The sequence below is a fragment of the Pomacea canaliculata genome, linkage group LG11, assembly GCF_003073045.1.
Source record: "Pomacea canaliculata isolate SZHN2017 linkage group LG11, ASM307304v1, whole genome shotgun sequence".
Lineage (NCBI taxonomy): Eukaryota > Metazoa > Mollusca > Gastropoda > Architaenioglossa > Ampullariidae > Pomacea > Pomacea canaliculata.
The window spans coordinates 24,243,502-24,260,101 of record NC_037600.1 but is presented as its reverse complement, the minus strand read 5'-3'; the positions used below and the strand labels follow the sequence as shown (position 1 = coordinate 24,260,101).

General features: G+C 41.1%; 1 protein-coding gene across 1 annotated transcript; it reads left to right on the top strand.

The window, feature by feature from the left end:
• Positions 1–4,353: 4,353 nt before the first annotated feature.
• LOC112575585 lies at positions 4,354–10,028 on the top strand. The gene is made up of 7 exons (XM_025257535.1): positions 4,354–4,563; positions 5,870–6,023; positions 6,108–6,213; positions 6,879–7,042; positions 7,930–8,676; positions 9,165–9,379; positions 9,867–10,028. Exons 2-7 carry the CDS (start codon positions 6,021–6,023, stop codon positions 9,880–9,882), a joined length of 1,251 nt encoding a protein of 416 aa, XP_025113320.1. The 5' UTR covers positions 4,354–4,563; positions 5,870–6,020; the 3' UTR covers positions 9,883–10,028.
• The last annotated feature ends 6,572 nt before the right edge of the window (positions 10,029–16,600 follow it).

Here is a 16,600-nt window from a genome sequence, read left to right as displayed (position 1 = left end):
AATCATTGTATTACTATTTTCATCCAAAACCTTACATCAAAATTTCCTAAACTTGAAACAGAGGTTAAGTTTCACATGAAATACATTCAGTTTCAGTTAATCGGACAAACCAACTATCCAGACTGAATCATAAAAAAATGCCAAAACAAATCCTATTGCACAACCTAATTACTTGCTTATTTGAATCAAAATTATGTTTTATCGCACAAAAAACGGAAGCGAATTAAAAACATCCACAAGTCACCTGCGTAGAGGGGCTGTAAAGCGAGTCAACGACTTATGGGCTCCCGTAACAAATTCTGCTTTTAATAAAGGTCATAATGTCCAACAAGTTGTGTTGGTTGACAAGAGGAAAACAAGTTGGAGGTGAAGACGTTAATCAAAATTAAAGTTTACACGAGAAAACTCTCACTTCCTTTCACCAACCTTTGACCTTAGACATGGATGTGGACGTAGTGATTACAAGGGAAAATAACGACGAAACACTGGTGTACACGTGTTGAAGCTGTTGCTGTGCTGATGGCGACCACGTGGCAAGACTGTCACACGAAAGATGACGTAGGCACATTTGCTGCTTTCTTGTGTACACTTTTTTCTCACTCCCACGGCTCCAAAGCAGAGTGGAGGTTACAGAAAACTCTGGATGACCACTCACTGAAGTGACCTCACACACGAGAATTCCTGAAACATGGGGTTGAGTAGAGAACACAAGCTCGCGATTGGTGGTTTGTACGTCTCAGCTTGTCATTGAAGATTGTCACCTGTTGTAGTCATGTGTCTGTCTCTCTTACATCAACACATGTCATCAGTGTTTTTTCTCTTTTACTCTGAGTCTATCATCACGTCATCACCTCTCATAACGTCCTACACATGACATCACCGAATTTTCTCACAACACGAGGTCCGTGTCACTGTTTACACAACAACTTATGTCAACATCAATATCATACAGATCTCATTAATTGAACATCTAATGTCAACATCACTGGTATCGTGTGAAATAAACTCTTCATGTAGTAGTAGTAATAGTGTTAGTCGTAGTGTCAGTGCACATTTCTACATGAGTGTGTCAGTCAGTATGTCACTTTGATGTGTGCGTGCTATGTTTATTTGATGTGTATCCGAGTGTTTGTGTGTGTGCATTCGTCTGTACGTATAATTACACGTACTGATCAAGTAATACATTCGAAAATACGCACTGAAATTAGTAACTTTAATGTAGATTAACTTAATAGGCATTTAATAAATAACTCATGTTCATGAAGTCCCTTACCTCAGTTGAACACTTTTGATTAAACTGGATACTTCATGGAAATATAACTCAAGTTATTCTTTATAAAATTAAACTACTTTTTAATTTTTTTTAAATTTATTGAAACACAGACTATGGTCGTTCTATAAGCTTACTGTTATTCCTCTATCCCTAGTTTATATATCGAAAACCGCTAATTATTTAACATTAACATTAACTACTACACACAGCACACTACACTCGTGTAGCACACACTCGCCACTTATTTAGTCACACAAAGTCTCTTGTCACGTGGAGGGCCCTCTCATGTTGCTGACGTCCGAGAATCTGTTGACGTCCCTCCGTCAATCGTAGCGACTGGTGATGGAGTGTTGTGCACATTGTGATGGAGTGGGTCTTACACAGCTTCAGTGTTTAGACGTTCAAGGTTGTAACTCTACAGGATAGCAATCAAGGATGGCAGTTGATGGTGGTGGTGGTTGTGATGGCGAGGGGGAATTTTCTCTTCCAAGTCTGCTTATCAGTCCACATCAAGATTTCCTGTTTATTTTCTCAGTTGATGACTGAGCTCCTTGTTCCCACTCATTTCAATTGTCCGGAACAGAAAGGGGAAGCATGTGGGCTGTAGGGACACTACTGGGAGTTAATTAGCTGCCTTTACCGCCATGTTGGTAGACTTCTCACTGCACAATGAGAGACATGCCTTCAACTCCACATGTCTATCACACACACACACACACGCTGACAAATTATCTTGAAAGGCAGAAACAATCAAACAAGACACAACTGACATCTCTACTTGGAGACAGACGTTGTCCACTAGATGACGGTGTCTGGAGAGGAGTGACCTCAACCTTCTTATACCTCAAACCTTGCCTCTTGGGGTTAAAGGTTGTACAAACACGTGCTGCCTCATTGGAACGAGTAACTTCAACTTTCCTGGGCCAAGTACTCCAGGATACCAATACCGCTGCTCCTATGACAGTTACGAAAGATAACAAAATACATTCCTCATACGTATCCACAGCTCTATAAAATTTACATGAACAAGTCAACATATGAAAATAAACAAATATCAAAACTAAACCGGAGATGCACAAAAATACGAATACCACACCTATATAGGATGACACAACATTCACTCCCCACACAACAAGCTATGTATTGTTGTTATGAGTGTATAAACACTTGAAAACGTGAAACCATAGTCGACACGTCAGGACGGGAAGACAGAAAGTTTGAGTTAGAAGTGGCTGCGTGGCAGGAAGAACTAGGATAGATGGGACTTATGGTGAATGAATATTTCAGTGACTAGAGTCTGCTGGATAAAGATATGAGACTCTCATCTCATGTCCTAAACCTCGGCAGGTGGAATTAGCAGGGATGCATTCAGAGCCACAATTAACACGGACTCAAAAGCTTTTATATGAGAACATTAATTCATTACGAAATAGACAAGTTTCAACAGCATATAACATTAGAATATTTTCAAGAAATCTCACTATACTGCACGTGAAATAATTCTGATGCAGTAAATGCAACTTGCTGTCAGATTTGCTTCCACATCCCATTAGTGTCTGTTGATGATCATGTGCAATGTCTCGTTTATTTGTTTCGGTGTATGCGGTTTGTTACTAGCTTACTAAGAGATAGTGCTCCCACAGAGAACTCTTGTGGAAGAATTTTCTCCACAGTTATCTTAAACAGCTATGTCTATTAGAAGTTTGTCGCCTGTCGTTTGCGTCGCCTGACATTTGTAAAGCAAAGGGTTAGGGTTGACGAGTGGTAGTCAAAGTCAGATGTTGGACGAGGCGATTGCTTCTTGATCACTTTCTATTGTCATCGTCATTGGACTGATCAAAAATCAAATGCTTTCTGTAACTGTTTATATCGACAACGACTTGAAGGGACGCTCGCAACCGCTCAAACAGTTGACACGAACACACGATTACCTACCAAACCACTAGTGAGCGGCAAAGATCTATCCCACTCCATGAAAAAGGTAACTAACAACGTTGACAGGGGAGAGAAACAAACACCCTTGCATCCTTCAGGCCTAACACTGGGTCTAGATTCTAGAATAATAGTTCATACTTTGTTTATGCTGTCTCCTGACAGAAAATAGTTCTCCAGGGGGTACACAAGGACCCTTTGTTGGTCCTCAGTTCGAGCCTCGTTGACCACACGCGTAGGTTTGCACGCTCCACGCCCCACACGATGAAGGACAGGGTGACGCAGGCGACGGATGGAAGGAACGTATGGGTAGACGAAATGTAGAAGAGAACATGACTCCACACACACAGAAACATAAAAGGTCGAAGACGAAGCGGAAGAATAAGATGAAGACGTAGAAGAACGACAACAACAATAACAAAAGCAAGAACAAGGACAGGATTAGGGGAAATGTCCGGCGGCACCCGCACACCCAAGCAGCACCGGAAGCTCACTAACTCCCACACTGACCCTGGTGTCCGGTTTCAAGGCCCAGCCCCACGTGCCACCATCTCACGTGGTCACTCATGGCTGCTGTGCTCACTAGCGACCTCTGACCTCATTAGAACAACCCGCTCCTCTCGGCGTCTCAGGTAGATGCTTTGAGGGACGCTACGCTGTGGGGTTCGCTACATTGTATCCCAGGGGCGGGAACCAATGGCCAGCGCCCACAACACCCACGTGACTACAGCACGTGAAGGCTTTTCCCCCAAACTGCGGACAGGGTGGGGAGGGGCCATGAACATCGGCCCCTGTTGGTACAACAAGCAGTTCATGTAGCAGACGACTGTGACGTACAACGGACATGACGTCAAGCGCCACTCGAGTAAGCGAAAAAGGTCACGACCTTACCTCCTCGAACCGGATAAAAATAGATTTGAAAATGACGTCAACAGTCGTGTGCTGTGCGCTGCCTTCCTGTTAGTGAGTGCGTCCCTTGCACTAAGAGAAACACAGACACAGAAACATGTCTGACAGTCGACAATGATAAGATAATAACAGCCCGGATGTAAGACCGGATTCCAGGCCAGGCCACGCCCTTCCTGCCAAGCTTCAGCCAATGGAAAGATGTTCAGACCGCTATGTCAAAGGCGATGTAGTGAGCATCACAGACTACAAAGACAGATGTCAGATGAAGCCAAGCTGTCATGACACAATGTCACTAAATGTTGTAGCCTACAACAAAGCAACTCAACTTTCCTCCAGAGATAATAATTTCTATCAAGTCCACTGACAACTACATGTACTGTAGCGACGACACCATCAGCAGCAGCAACACCCGAGTGCTTTGTGTCGGGGTTTGCTATAAAAAATTCCAGGTAAGAGTATTTTGATTTCTCGTTGAGGTTTTCTTACTTTTTGCTTATTTATCGTTTCACTTGTTCCAGTTTCTTTTCTCTACCCCTACTTCTCCTACATGAACGTGAACACGGAAAGACTACATCTTCCTGAGACTTTAAAAAAAAAAAGAAATGTTTTATGGTCTTCTGAGCATTATAACTTGTTGTCTCTCTGATAAACAGAGATAGTGTTATGCCAAGGCAACAACAAAAAAGATAATCAAAGAAAGTTCAGAATAGATTTAGTGTATAGCTGAAGGCATGAGTAGATTCATGTCGAAATATATAGCAACACATCATGAAAACGAGCTCAAGTATAGAATAATGGTGTTACATTTGAAGTCCATTCTCGTGACGCGAGCTGAATACCATTTAGTATTAAGCAATATAATACCAATTAAAATATCAATCGTAATTGTGAATAATTTATAAAAAAAAGAAAAATTCAAAAAATCTCTTTGCTGCAACAGTGGTTCATTAGGGTTGATGCCAATCCAAATATTTAAAATTGCTTGCAGCATTTATTAATAATTGATGAGAAGTGCAAGTATCACTAGTATAACATTGATGATTATCCCATTAACAAGTATTTAATTAATATGTGTCACGTACACGAGTACGTTGTGGCGTGTTCGTCATGTTTGTGTGCCTGTCTCTCAGCGCTGGGGTCTCACGGTAATAGGCTTACAGCAGACGAGTATGACGTCATATTCCAGGCTATTTTTATCCCGTTAGAGGGCGTACGGTCAAAACCTTTTTCGCTGACTCGAGTGGCGCTTGACGTCATGTCCGTTGTACGTCACGATCGTCTGCTAAAGAGTAACTACACGTCAAATTTAAATAAAAATAACATGATAAAGCTAAACACATAAAACTCACACTTTATTATTGGTTTTGATTTAAAAATACCACGAAAATGTCTGCTAATCCATTCAGCAACACTAGAAGATCCATAGTTTCTCGGCATGAGCATGCCTCGCTTCAACGTCCAGTCTTGCTACAGTGGCACCGCAGACTCACGACGGCGACGTTACAACTTCTGCCATCTTGTACACTTGGTGGTGGCTGGCAGAATAACCCACGTTGCTAACAACACACTAAACTGCTGGTTTATTGCTGCACCACCAGTGGATAAACTTTAGGCCAAAAAATCAAAGTGTACAAAGTACATGCAATATACAAAATATACAATATACAATATACATGTAATATACAAAAGTCTATTAGTCAAACATTATCTTTGACTGTGAGAGTAAGTGGGGAAACATCCTGACTGTTTTTTCAGAATCTGCTTCATTCAGCGAACAGCTTCCATTGAGTTTCCTGCAGACGACAGACGATGCTCCCCACAGACTGGGTCCTGTTGAGGGCAGACGACTGTTACCTGTCTGGTTACCTGTTGTGAGAGAGGACAGTCGCTGTAGCTGCTGAAGACAATGGTATGCTTTGACCATCTCCTCACATCTAGAATATGTTTGTAAATAATTTAAATAGATTGTCACACCTGATGTTTTCACCAACAGGGCAGGCGTAAAAAGAAGGCAGCTGTTGGTAGAGGAGGTTCAAGGAAAGTCGAAGGTTACCGGCACCACGTGACTGATGCTGAGGCTGCTTGTCTTACAGACCCAGGTGAGTTGTATTTCTTGCAAATACAGACAAGTGGTATTGTGAGTACATAGGGTGTATGTCTTACAGACACGGGGCGGATTGTGTTGTAAATAAATCATTATATCGGTCTCTATACCATAATTGTATGTGTGGCAGGGACGTGTGTCCCGCCATGTGTCTTCACCTCAGTTTCTCCCTCTTACGAGGGTGGAGGAGACGTGGAGGGGTGTCTGGGTGCCCGGAATGTTGATTTGCTGGGTGGACTGTATTGTGGGATGTTCACTTGTTCTGTCTGATGTCGCGTCGAGTGTCTTTTGTCAGAGAAGCGGAGCAGAAGCGAAAAGATTTATAGTGGCACACCCTGGACTCAGGCCTAGCAGGGTGGCCAGTGAGGTCAACTGGCAGTAAGTACAATGTGGGAAGGTACTGCTGTGTGCATTTATATATTCTTAACTGCTGTATGGGTTTTATTATTCTTTATTCCTGCGGTTTCTCGTCGACGGTGTGGTTTTTCGCTATTACAGATCACCGGCTGTTGGAATAGGGTATCTTAAAAGAAGAATCTGCACTACTGTGCTATTGTACTGTAATTAGTTAGGTTACTTACATTTCATTGTAGAAAAGTAAGACTCTCATTGGTAAGATTATAATAATTAAAATAATTCATATTGTTTTCATCATTGAAGGTAACGCACGCCGACTCCAGGAGGTCAGGACTCAGTCAGGTGCTGATGTACAGGTTGACCCCAACCCATCCTCCGTACCTGACAGGAAGACTGTCATCATTAAGGGTGACCTGAGACAGATCGACGATGCTGTCAGGCTCCTCAATCACATGACTGCCTCGCAGGTGTAGTAACTACATTAAGTAGTGGTGAAAGTTAAAATCTTCAAAATGATATTTCCACGAATGGATGACGGATAATTTCATTATTGCCAATTAAAAATCAAGTTCATACTCTGGTCAACATTTTTTCATGTTACTGAAATAAAATTAGTCATTTCTCGTCTATTTTTATGCGTTCATCACAAAATGCATGCTGATAGCAGCTGACCTCAAGTGAACATCAACAAAATGTCAAGTCACAGAGTACGTCTAACATTTCTTGTACAGCTGTTCCGAATCATGTCTAGGGAGTGTCCAGCAAAGTCAGCCATCGCGGTAGTGGACAGTTTTCCCTGCTATCTTTTTTGCGTTGTTTCGATATTTTGAATTAAAACATTTTTAGTTCTCAAGAAAGAAATGCAGATGAAAATGAAAAACGTTATTCTAAAGATAGAAATTGCAGTTTCTGATACTGCATCATTATGTCTTCTACTAGTTCCTTGTAGTTTCCTGCCCTAACAAAACCGACAAAGTTTATTGACTCTAGGCAAAAAACATTCCATGATTTTTTCTCATCCTGGCATGGACATTCAGTGCGGTGCCATTAACATTTTATTTAGTTATGCGCCACTAAAAAAGCTTATGTTAATAATTAATATCACTTAAAATTATATATTACTAAAAAGTTGTTTTAAAATAATGTAGTATTTTCTAGAAAAAGAAAATTATTAATTATATTCAATTACTTTCTCATGTAAAGCGTAGAAAAACAGAAAACAGCAACAAAAAACAACAAAACAAAACAAAACAAACAAACAAGTGTTGTTTGCTTTGTAAATAAATTACAAAACAATACAAGAATAATCCGACTAATCTTGTAAGCATTCTCACTAAAACTTACTTTGATGCAGGAAGATATTTTACAGCGAGCTCAGGAGTTTTGGTTGAAATGGGTTGAGGCCGCCTTCCCTGACTTTGCCTCTCGCGCCTACTTCCTGCCTCCTGTCTACTTCAACCGCGTGCCCATGACTAGACAGACCATTGCTGGTCAGGATGTTCTGGTCCTGCAGAAACCATCTGGACAGGCCAGTCAGTCTTGCAAAGTAGCGGTGAATCCATCTCCTGGTGTTCCAAGTTCCATTCCACAACCTACTTCAGTTCAGGACAGTGATGTTAGAGATGATGCTGCCATGCAGCACATTCTCCTTTGTCTGCAGGAAATGTCTCAACAGAACAGCGAAGTGTTTGTCGCAATGAGTCAACTTCAGTTCGGGGAGTACCTGGGAGAACCTTGTTATTCTGCTGCAGCAGCCCAGGTGCCCTCAGCTACAAGTCTTCCTCCGTCTCTGCCGAAAAACTGGGACAAGGGCGACTTTGATGTGCTTCTTATTCACAGGAAGTACGGTTTAGTCGTCTGTGAGGTGAAGGCTGTTGGTGACAATGTAGGAGAGCTTGGTCTGTCACAGCAAGACATGCAAAACAACATCCGAAAGAAAGTAAAGCAGGCCATCGTTCAGCTGGATAAGGCGGAAGCCATGTTGTCTCACCTGGTGTCCGACATCGCTTCCGGTCTGCGCATCACTAAGACCATCGCTTTCCCCAACCTCACGGCTCGTCAGGTAAAGAAGGCCATCTCTGTTGACAAACAACTCACTCAGGTAATATTCTAGGTTGAATTTGTCGATATCAATTCTAAACCATTGTCCTGATGATAGAGGTCTGATAGATGTCTGATGTGAGAGATAAAGAAGTTCTAAAATACATAAATTTAGCACTTTAGGTGTCAAAACAATTATTAGGGTCAATTGTTTTAAAATAGTTTTAAGCCGAATCAGGACCTTATCTGCGTAATCTTCCACTATAGAATGAGAAGTAGTTCTGTTTCCTTAATGTGCAATTCAGGTTGTCTCACTTGACAAGAAAAGTGTCGATGGATGGGGGTGCTGTTAACAGTTTTACCGACTAATTAGCAAGACCTAAACGTATAGTTAGTAAGAACTGTGGAAAGTTTAAAATCTTGAGCAAAGCATAGACTAAGGCAGGGTGAAGTCCATGTAGCTCAAAGGCCGTACGAGGCATCATGACTATCAGCTGGAAACCTCTGTTTGCGCATTTCTCTTCTAATCGTCAATTTTATTCTGTAAAGGACCTGTGTCGCTGCCTTGGAAAGCCACGTACAAGAGATGCCGCCGATGCGGCTGGTCTTTGTTTGACCTCTGATCAGTTGTCTGACCCCAAGACCCCGTGGGACGTCAGTAGTCACGTGCTGAGGGAACTCGGACACTGGTGGCAGCGACGTGTGGCTGGGGCTGGACCTGACAGTCACATGACACTTGATGTTTACCAGGCATTAATAGCAAGGTAAATATATACATTATTTGTAGTCAACACACTATGGAGTATGTACTGTGGTGTACGATGTCGCTGGATACACAGTAGATCGCTAATTCTGATGATCAGTTTCTTCCCCATTTTTCTCTTCGCTAAATCTTTCATGTTACTATGCAGATAGTGACATCAACTTTGCCACTAAGTCAGTCAGGTGATAACTTTCCCTTCAAACATGAACACAACTAAAATAAATATATTTTTGTTTTTACTCACATATACAAACTCTCATATGTATATGTAAAGGTAAAGGTCATATAGACTTTACGACTTTGGAGAGTGAGGTGTTAACTCACTACTTTCGGGGCCAGCTGTAAGTGATTGGGGTTGAAATTCCTCTCTGTAGTTCCTTTACCTCCCTAACCCTGTGTAAAGTTAAGTATACAAATTAAAAGAGCTGTGAGTTGTAAGCAACATCATGAAGGAAGATTAACACTGTTGGATGTTTACTCTTTCATAGCAACCCTCAACATTAGCTGTTCAGTCGTCAAGTATTTCTATCTTGCAAAGATCGTATACATACTTGTGACCCTACTTGACCTCGGCGTACGTTTGGACATGAACATTGACCTGTTAAGGGTCATGAACTTTGTGGATGCATCATGGACTGTAGTTAACCCATCAACTATGGGGACTGTATCGCAGAGGCTTGTTTCAATGTTCAGTCAGGTGTGTCGGACGTGACGGTCATGATACTGGCGATGTGAGCCTGAATGACGATGTTCTACGAGATGATTAGGACTCAGTAACCTCTGGTGTATCTGATTTAAACTTCGATGATTTCGTTAGTTGCGACGAGAGCTTGGACATTTGTGTTGTACTTTCTCTTGAGGAGATATGTGAGGAAGCTGTGGCTGTGACACTTAGTGGTGATGGCGTTGATGTCGACTCTGGAAGTGACGACGACGACTATTGAGAATCAAGAGGTCCACCACCAACAAGTGTCTGAAGCCCTCACAGCACTGTAAATGTGATAGAAGTGATGTGAATACGAAGACAACTCACAGGACAGGCCACCTTGGATGAGTTCCTCCCCACGGGGACATCAAGTCTTGTCTACACACGGTCACAACCTTGCTGCTCACCTGTTGGACTTTGACATCGTGATATGTTTACACAGGATTGTGACATGCGGGGTCTGTCATACTGTCTCCGTGTCTGGGTGTCATCTGAAGTAAATAAAGTGTTTCCTCCATGTAACGTTTATTATGGCGGTTCCTTGAGAAACGTGAAATCGAGGTTTTACTGTAAAAATTTTATGAGGATTCTGTACAGTTTGTAACAGTAATGTCAGGTTAGTTTGTTTATTCACTCAGCTAAACTATTTTCACAAAGTTAACAACAGCTATTTTTTCACGGTTGGTGTTAGATTGTGAAGGAGGTGACAGTATTTATTGGTTAAGAGAATAAAGTTAGAGGGACGAATTCATGCTTCACCGCGACATGTACAACTGTTAGTAGACAGTAGACCGTTAGTGACAGAGAGAGACAGAATGTAGTCACTACTTTTAATTTTTGGTTGTTTCCTATCAGAGAAGTACGTTAGTACTTCAAGACAGAAAAAGTTATTACAGAATGTAACCAACCACTTGTAAATAATGTAAATCACTCAATATACAGGGTTGGTCACAGCAGCTGATGTGACAGTTTATTTTAATAGAAAGATGAGCTCAAGTATCCAACATTTGTTTGTTGTGAGCGATGATCATGCTCGAGGTAGGACGCGTCTGTACCTCGGTGTAAAAGAATGCATTTATTTACATAAACAAAATCTTCTTATGGCCTGTGTTGGTGGATCAGCACATCTGGGATACAAGTCTGTAGATTATGTCTAAGAAAATCCCATGGATAAAATTGTTTCAGTGAAATTATTGTAAAAAAAAGTAGAAACTGGGTGAAGACAGTGAAATTGGCGGCGAATTGTGATCACCTCAGTAGAGCGCTGCTGAGCAGTGTGGGGTTACCCTGTGGAGTTTCTTACTCCTGTGGTTTAAAATTATTTGTTTGTACAAAAGACTAATGGGTCCAAAAAAGATAAACGATGATAAAAAAAAAAAGAAAACAGGTAACCAGCCCTAGCGAAAGTATGGTCTGCTCAGAAAACTGGAGAATTGGAAGGAAGAGAGAGAAGACAACGAGAGAGGGCAAACAGTGTCAGTCAAACATGTCGATCTCAGTCGAGTGACCGACAAACCCTCCTGACCCAAGTTTTCCCCGCTGCCAACATTACAAACAGTGAAATAGCAGACCGACTGGGGAAGTTACAAAGAGTTACAGAAGTTTTGTGTAAGCAAGTGGAGGACGGACATCGCTCACTGAGAGAACATATAGACAACAAAATTGAGTTCTTGTCGAGCACTATCTTCGATCTAAGGAAAGAAAATGATGATTTAAAAAAAATAATAGAAGATCTTTAAATGCAAATGTTAGAAATGAAAGAAGAAATCACTGGACTAACCTCACGGACAAAAGAGCACCAAGAAGAAATAAACAATCTAGAACAATACTCGCGAAGAGACTCTGTGAGGATACATGGCCTCCCGGATAATGGCAGGGAGGAAATGTGAGCAAAAATTCCTTAAAGTTGTCAACATTACTCTTGGTCTGCCAGACATCAACACTCACAAGATCTCAGCGCTGCATAGAGTGGGGAGACTCCAGCAAGGCAAACCGAGACCGGTGATAGTAAAATTTGTCTCCAGGAAAGACAAGGAACAAGTCATCAAAGCGCGCTGCAGATTGAAGGGATCAGGAATAGTAATATCAGAGGACCTAACACATTTAAACATTCAAAGACTTAATCGTCTCAAACAACAAGAAGGAGTGGTAGACGCATGGTCGGCAGCAGGAGGTAGGCTGTTTGCAAAACTTCGAGATTCCAGTGTGGTAGAAATAAAAAGTGGAGACACGAGTCCCATAGACAGGAAGCTAACTGAGTTACACAACGAACAAAGAAGTCAACACCAAAGGAGGAGCGAGGGCAACCCGCAACGCTTTCCTCAGGATACCCTTCAGAGACAGCATGTTCACCGGCCGCAAATTCATCAGCAGCCGACCCATAAAGAAAAAGCTCAGCGGGGACTGTCAACACCTCCCTCTCAGCTCTCAAGATCCAGCCTTTCTACCCCAACTACACCTACATCAGCCGCGGAAGCAGTTTCGCCCCAACCAGATCAACAAACCGTGAATGAAGTGACTGAGGTGTGCAGGGGATGAGCAAGTGTGTATATAAAGGATATTACTTGTGCAAAAAACAATTCTATTTCTCAACACCAGCTTACTGGTAAGTGCATCAACATTAATGTGCACACCCTTATTTGAGATACGCCTTCAGATTTCCTCTGATTCCCTTTCCTTGTTTCCAATGATATATAGTTAAAATGTGGCTATTCTTTGTGAAATATTCTACTGGGGAAGGTATGCACACACCCAGACACATATAACGATTAATTGTTAAAATTTGTCCAGCCAATGTTTGTAGACATGATTTGTAGAAATGCATGTACTCAAACCTGAAGCTATTTGTATTAGATTCTTTCAATATTTAGAAATTTCCACCACCAGTGCCAGAAAACATGATCACCGCCTATGGCAATTAACGGTGACTATGATAAGATATGCCAACCCAATAATAAGGAATTGTTTGTTTATTGTGCTTGTTTGTTTATTTGTTCATATTTTTTGCTATGCTTTTTGTGCTTTTTGTCTGATTTCTTGTCAAGTTGGTTTTTTGTCGTGCCTGGGCTTGCCCCACATATGTCTTTATGGGTATGTTTTTTTATTATAAGTTTACTCACTAATATTCATATTTCATCCTTGTTGCATTATATGCTGTCACTTTTGCTAAATATATTTAGCCACTGCTGTATACTTTATTATTTTACACCTTCTAAGCATAATATGAATTTTAGAGCAGGTTTGCAGAAACAGTTAGTAGAGGCAGAACAAAAAGCACAAAAAGGGAGCTTATATTGGTTTAAGTACCTATTAGTTTTAGCTGCTGCTAATTGTACCTTTCTATTCACTCCAATATGAGTACAGACTTACAACTCACTTTTGCATCAATGAATTGTCAGGGACTAGGGGATATGCGAAAAAGGAGAGATGTGTTTCATTATTTATGGAATAAGTCTTATTCAATCTACCTGTTACAGGACACACATTTCGAACATAAACAGGAAAAAATGATTGCCGCAGAATGGGGTCACTCCTGCATATTCGCATCATATACTTCTTCCTCTTGGGGGGTAGCAATTCTATTTAATAATAACTTTGAATTCTCAATTTAAAAAGTTTATAAAGATAATGGAGGAAATTATGTGATGGCAGGGATAAAAACATTAGAGAAAGAGTTTTTAATTGGTAGTGTTTATGGGCCAAATAAAGACGACCCAAAATTCTACTCACAGTTAGAAGAATATGTTAAACAGATAGGAGTAGAAAATATTGTTATTGGAGGAGATTGGAATATTGTTTTGAACTTTCAACTTGACTGTCATAATTACGAACATAACAATAATATTAAAGGGCAAGAACTAGTTGATAAGATGATGACAAACATGGATCTAGTAGACATATGGCGTGAACTAAACCCAGAAGCACTAAGATATACTTGGCGTAGGAAAAGACCATTCCAACAGAGTAGATTAGATTTCTTCCTTATGTCAGATTCGCTCTCAAATTTGGTTATGGATGCAAATATTACTCCGGGCTACCGTACAGACCATTCACTGATTACTTTGTCATTAGCTACAGAACAAGAGGAAAGGAGATTTAATCTATGGAAGCTAAACTCTTCACATCTGAAGGACAAAGACTATCTAACTGAAATAAACACTGTCATTAAAGAAGTCACAGAAGAGTACTCAGTGTTCCCATATGACAGGGAGAATTTAGCAAATATTCACCCAATGGAAATACAGTTTGTAGTGTCTGATCAAACATTTCTAGATACTCTGCTAATAAAAATTAGAATGAAAACAATAACCTACTCTAGCAAGAAAAAGAAAAGAAATATTGATAAAGAAAAAATATTAGAAAAAGCAATTATATGGTTAGAAATTAAAGATAATTTAAAAGAAAAAGAAGTCCTTGAACTATAAAAGAATAAAAGTGAACTCATTAGTTTAAGAGAAAAAAGAATGGAGGGTGTACTGATTCGCTCCAGGGCTAAGTGGATAGCAGAAGGAGAGAAAGTAAATAATTATTTCTGTTCACTGGAAAAACGTAATTATGTAAGCAATCAAATTCGGAAATTACAGAAGCAAAATGGGGAAAGTATTAGAAAAACTGAAGAGATAAGAGCAGAAGTGCAAGGATTCTTTTCCAACCTGTACTCAGAGAGAGCTGTTCAGGACTTTAGTTTTACTAATATCCAAGAAGATATACCAAAACTTACACAACTTGAACTCAATCTGTTGGATGGAAACATCACTTTAGAAGAAGCGAGCCAGGCTGTTAAAAATATGGGTAATGGGAAAAGCCCAGGGAGTGATGGATTCACTGTGGATTTTTTTAAGGTCTTTTGGAAACAACTTGGCCCTTTCATTGTTAGATCTCTAAATGAAGGCTTTAGTAAGGGTGAATTATCCTCTACACAAAAAGAAGGTGTAATAATATGTATTCCCAAAGTAGATAAACCCAGAGACCAAATTAAGAACTGGAGACCAATCACTTTACTGAATGTGGTATATAAGATTGGCTCAACGTGCATTGCAAACAGAATGAAAAAAGTTCTAGCATCTCTAATTCATGAAGACCAATCTGGTTTTGTCCGTAGGAGATACTTAGGGGATAATGTTAGGCTGATATACGATTTGATTGAACATTTGGATAAAAATAAAGAACCTGGTTTGTTGGTATGTCTTGATTTTGAAAAAGCATTCGATAGCATCAGCTGGAGCTTCATGCTGGAAATTTTGAATTTCTTTGGTTTCAGTTCACAGTTTTGTAAATGGATAAGAACTTTCTACACAAATATCAAGTCTAGTGTGTCTGTTAATGGCACATTGTCTGAATGGTTCTATGTTAGAAGAGGATGCCGTCAGGGGGACCCAATTTCGCTTTACATATTCATTTTATGTGTAGAAATTCTAGCTATTATGATAAGAAAAAATACATACATAAAAGGTATAAAAATCCAAAATAGCGAATTGTACAATATGCAGATGACACAGAATTGACTTTAGAGGGTGATAGACAGTCTTTTGAAGAATCAATGAATACATTAAAATTGTTTGAAGAAATATCTGGTTTAGTTCTGAACACTGAAAAATCAAGTGCAATACGGCTGGAAAGTAAAGCAAATTCATCAACTAAGTACTTACCCCACTTACAGATGCAGTGGAACCCAGAAAAGTTCAAAATTCTTGGTATTTGGTTTACTAATAATCTAAAAGCATATATAAAGTTAAATTATGATAGTAAGCTAGCCGAAATTAGAACGTTGTACAAGATTTGGCTGAAAAGACAGTTAACCCCATTAGGAAGAGTAGCAATTGTCGCGTGTCTCGATTTCGGCCTTTCTGTCAGCGCCTGGGGACGCTCCTGTTCAGGATGGCAGCTCACAGCAGACGACGGTTGACGGCTGTTTTTTTTTTTTACGGTGTGCAGGGGAAAGGTCAAGGCCTTCTCCCTCTGACCGTAGCCGTGTCTTACGTCACGCTCTTGCGACGTCACGTGACGTCGGCTTGAGTGCTGTGTGCTGCCGGTGGGAGCTTTGGGGCGCACTGGTCGGGCCCCTCCCTTACCCTGTCCAGGTTTTGGCGTGAAAGCGTTCACGCGCCTTGGCATGGGCTGGGTGTCGTGGGCGCTGACGATTGGTCACAGCCCCTGGGCGACAGGAGTGACCCCCAGAGAGCAGCGTCCCTCGTGGCAGTTCTGACTGGGCTCGGAGGAGGTAGAGCGTTGTGTCAGAAAGGCGGCGGGAGGCCGGGGCCAATGTGGGCAGTGTAGGCTGCGCCGTTTTACCCAACCGAGCTTCGGATGGAAGGTGTCGGATTCCACGGGAGAGTTTCTGGCCATTCCGGTTGTGGAGGGCAGCTGACCGTCGGGCTTAGCACAAGCCGTTTTGGGGTGAGCGTAGTCGATTTCTCTGAGTTCCCTTTTCTAGTTTTTTAGAGCCTTTAGTTTCTAGGTGGTTAGAATTTGTAATCTGGCCGGTCGGCGTCGCGTGTGGCACGCACCCGTTTTTGT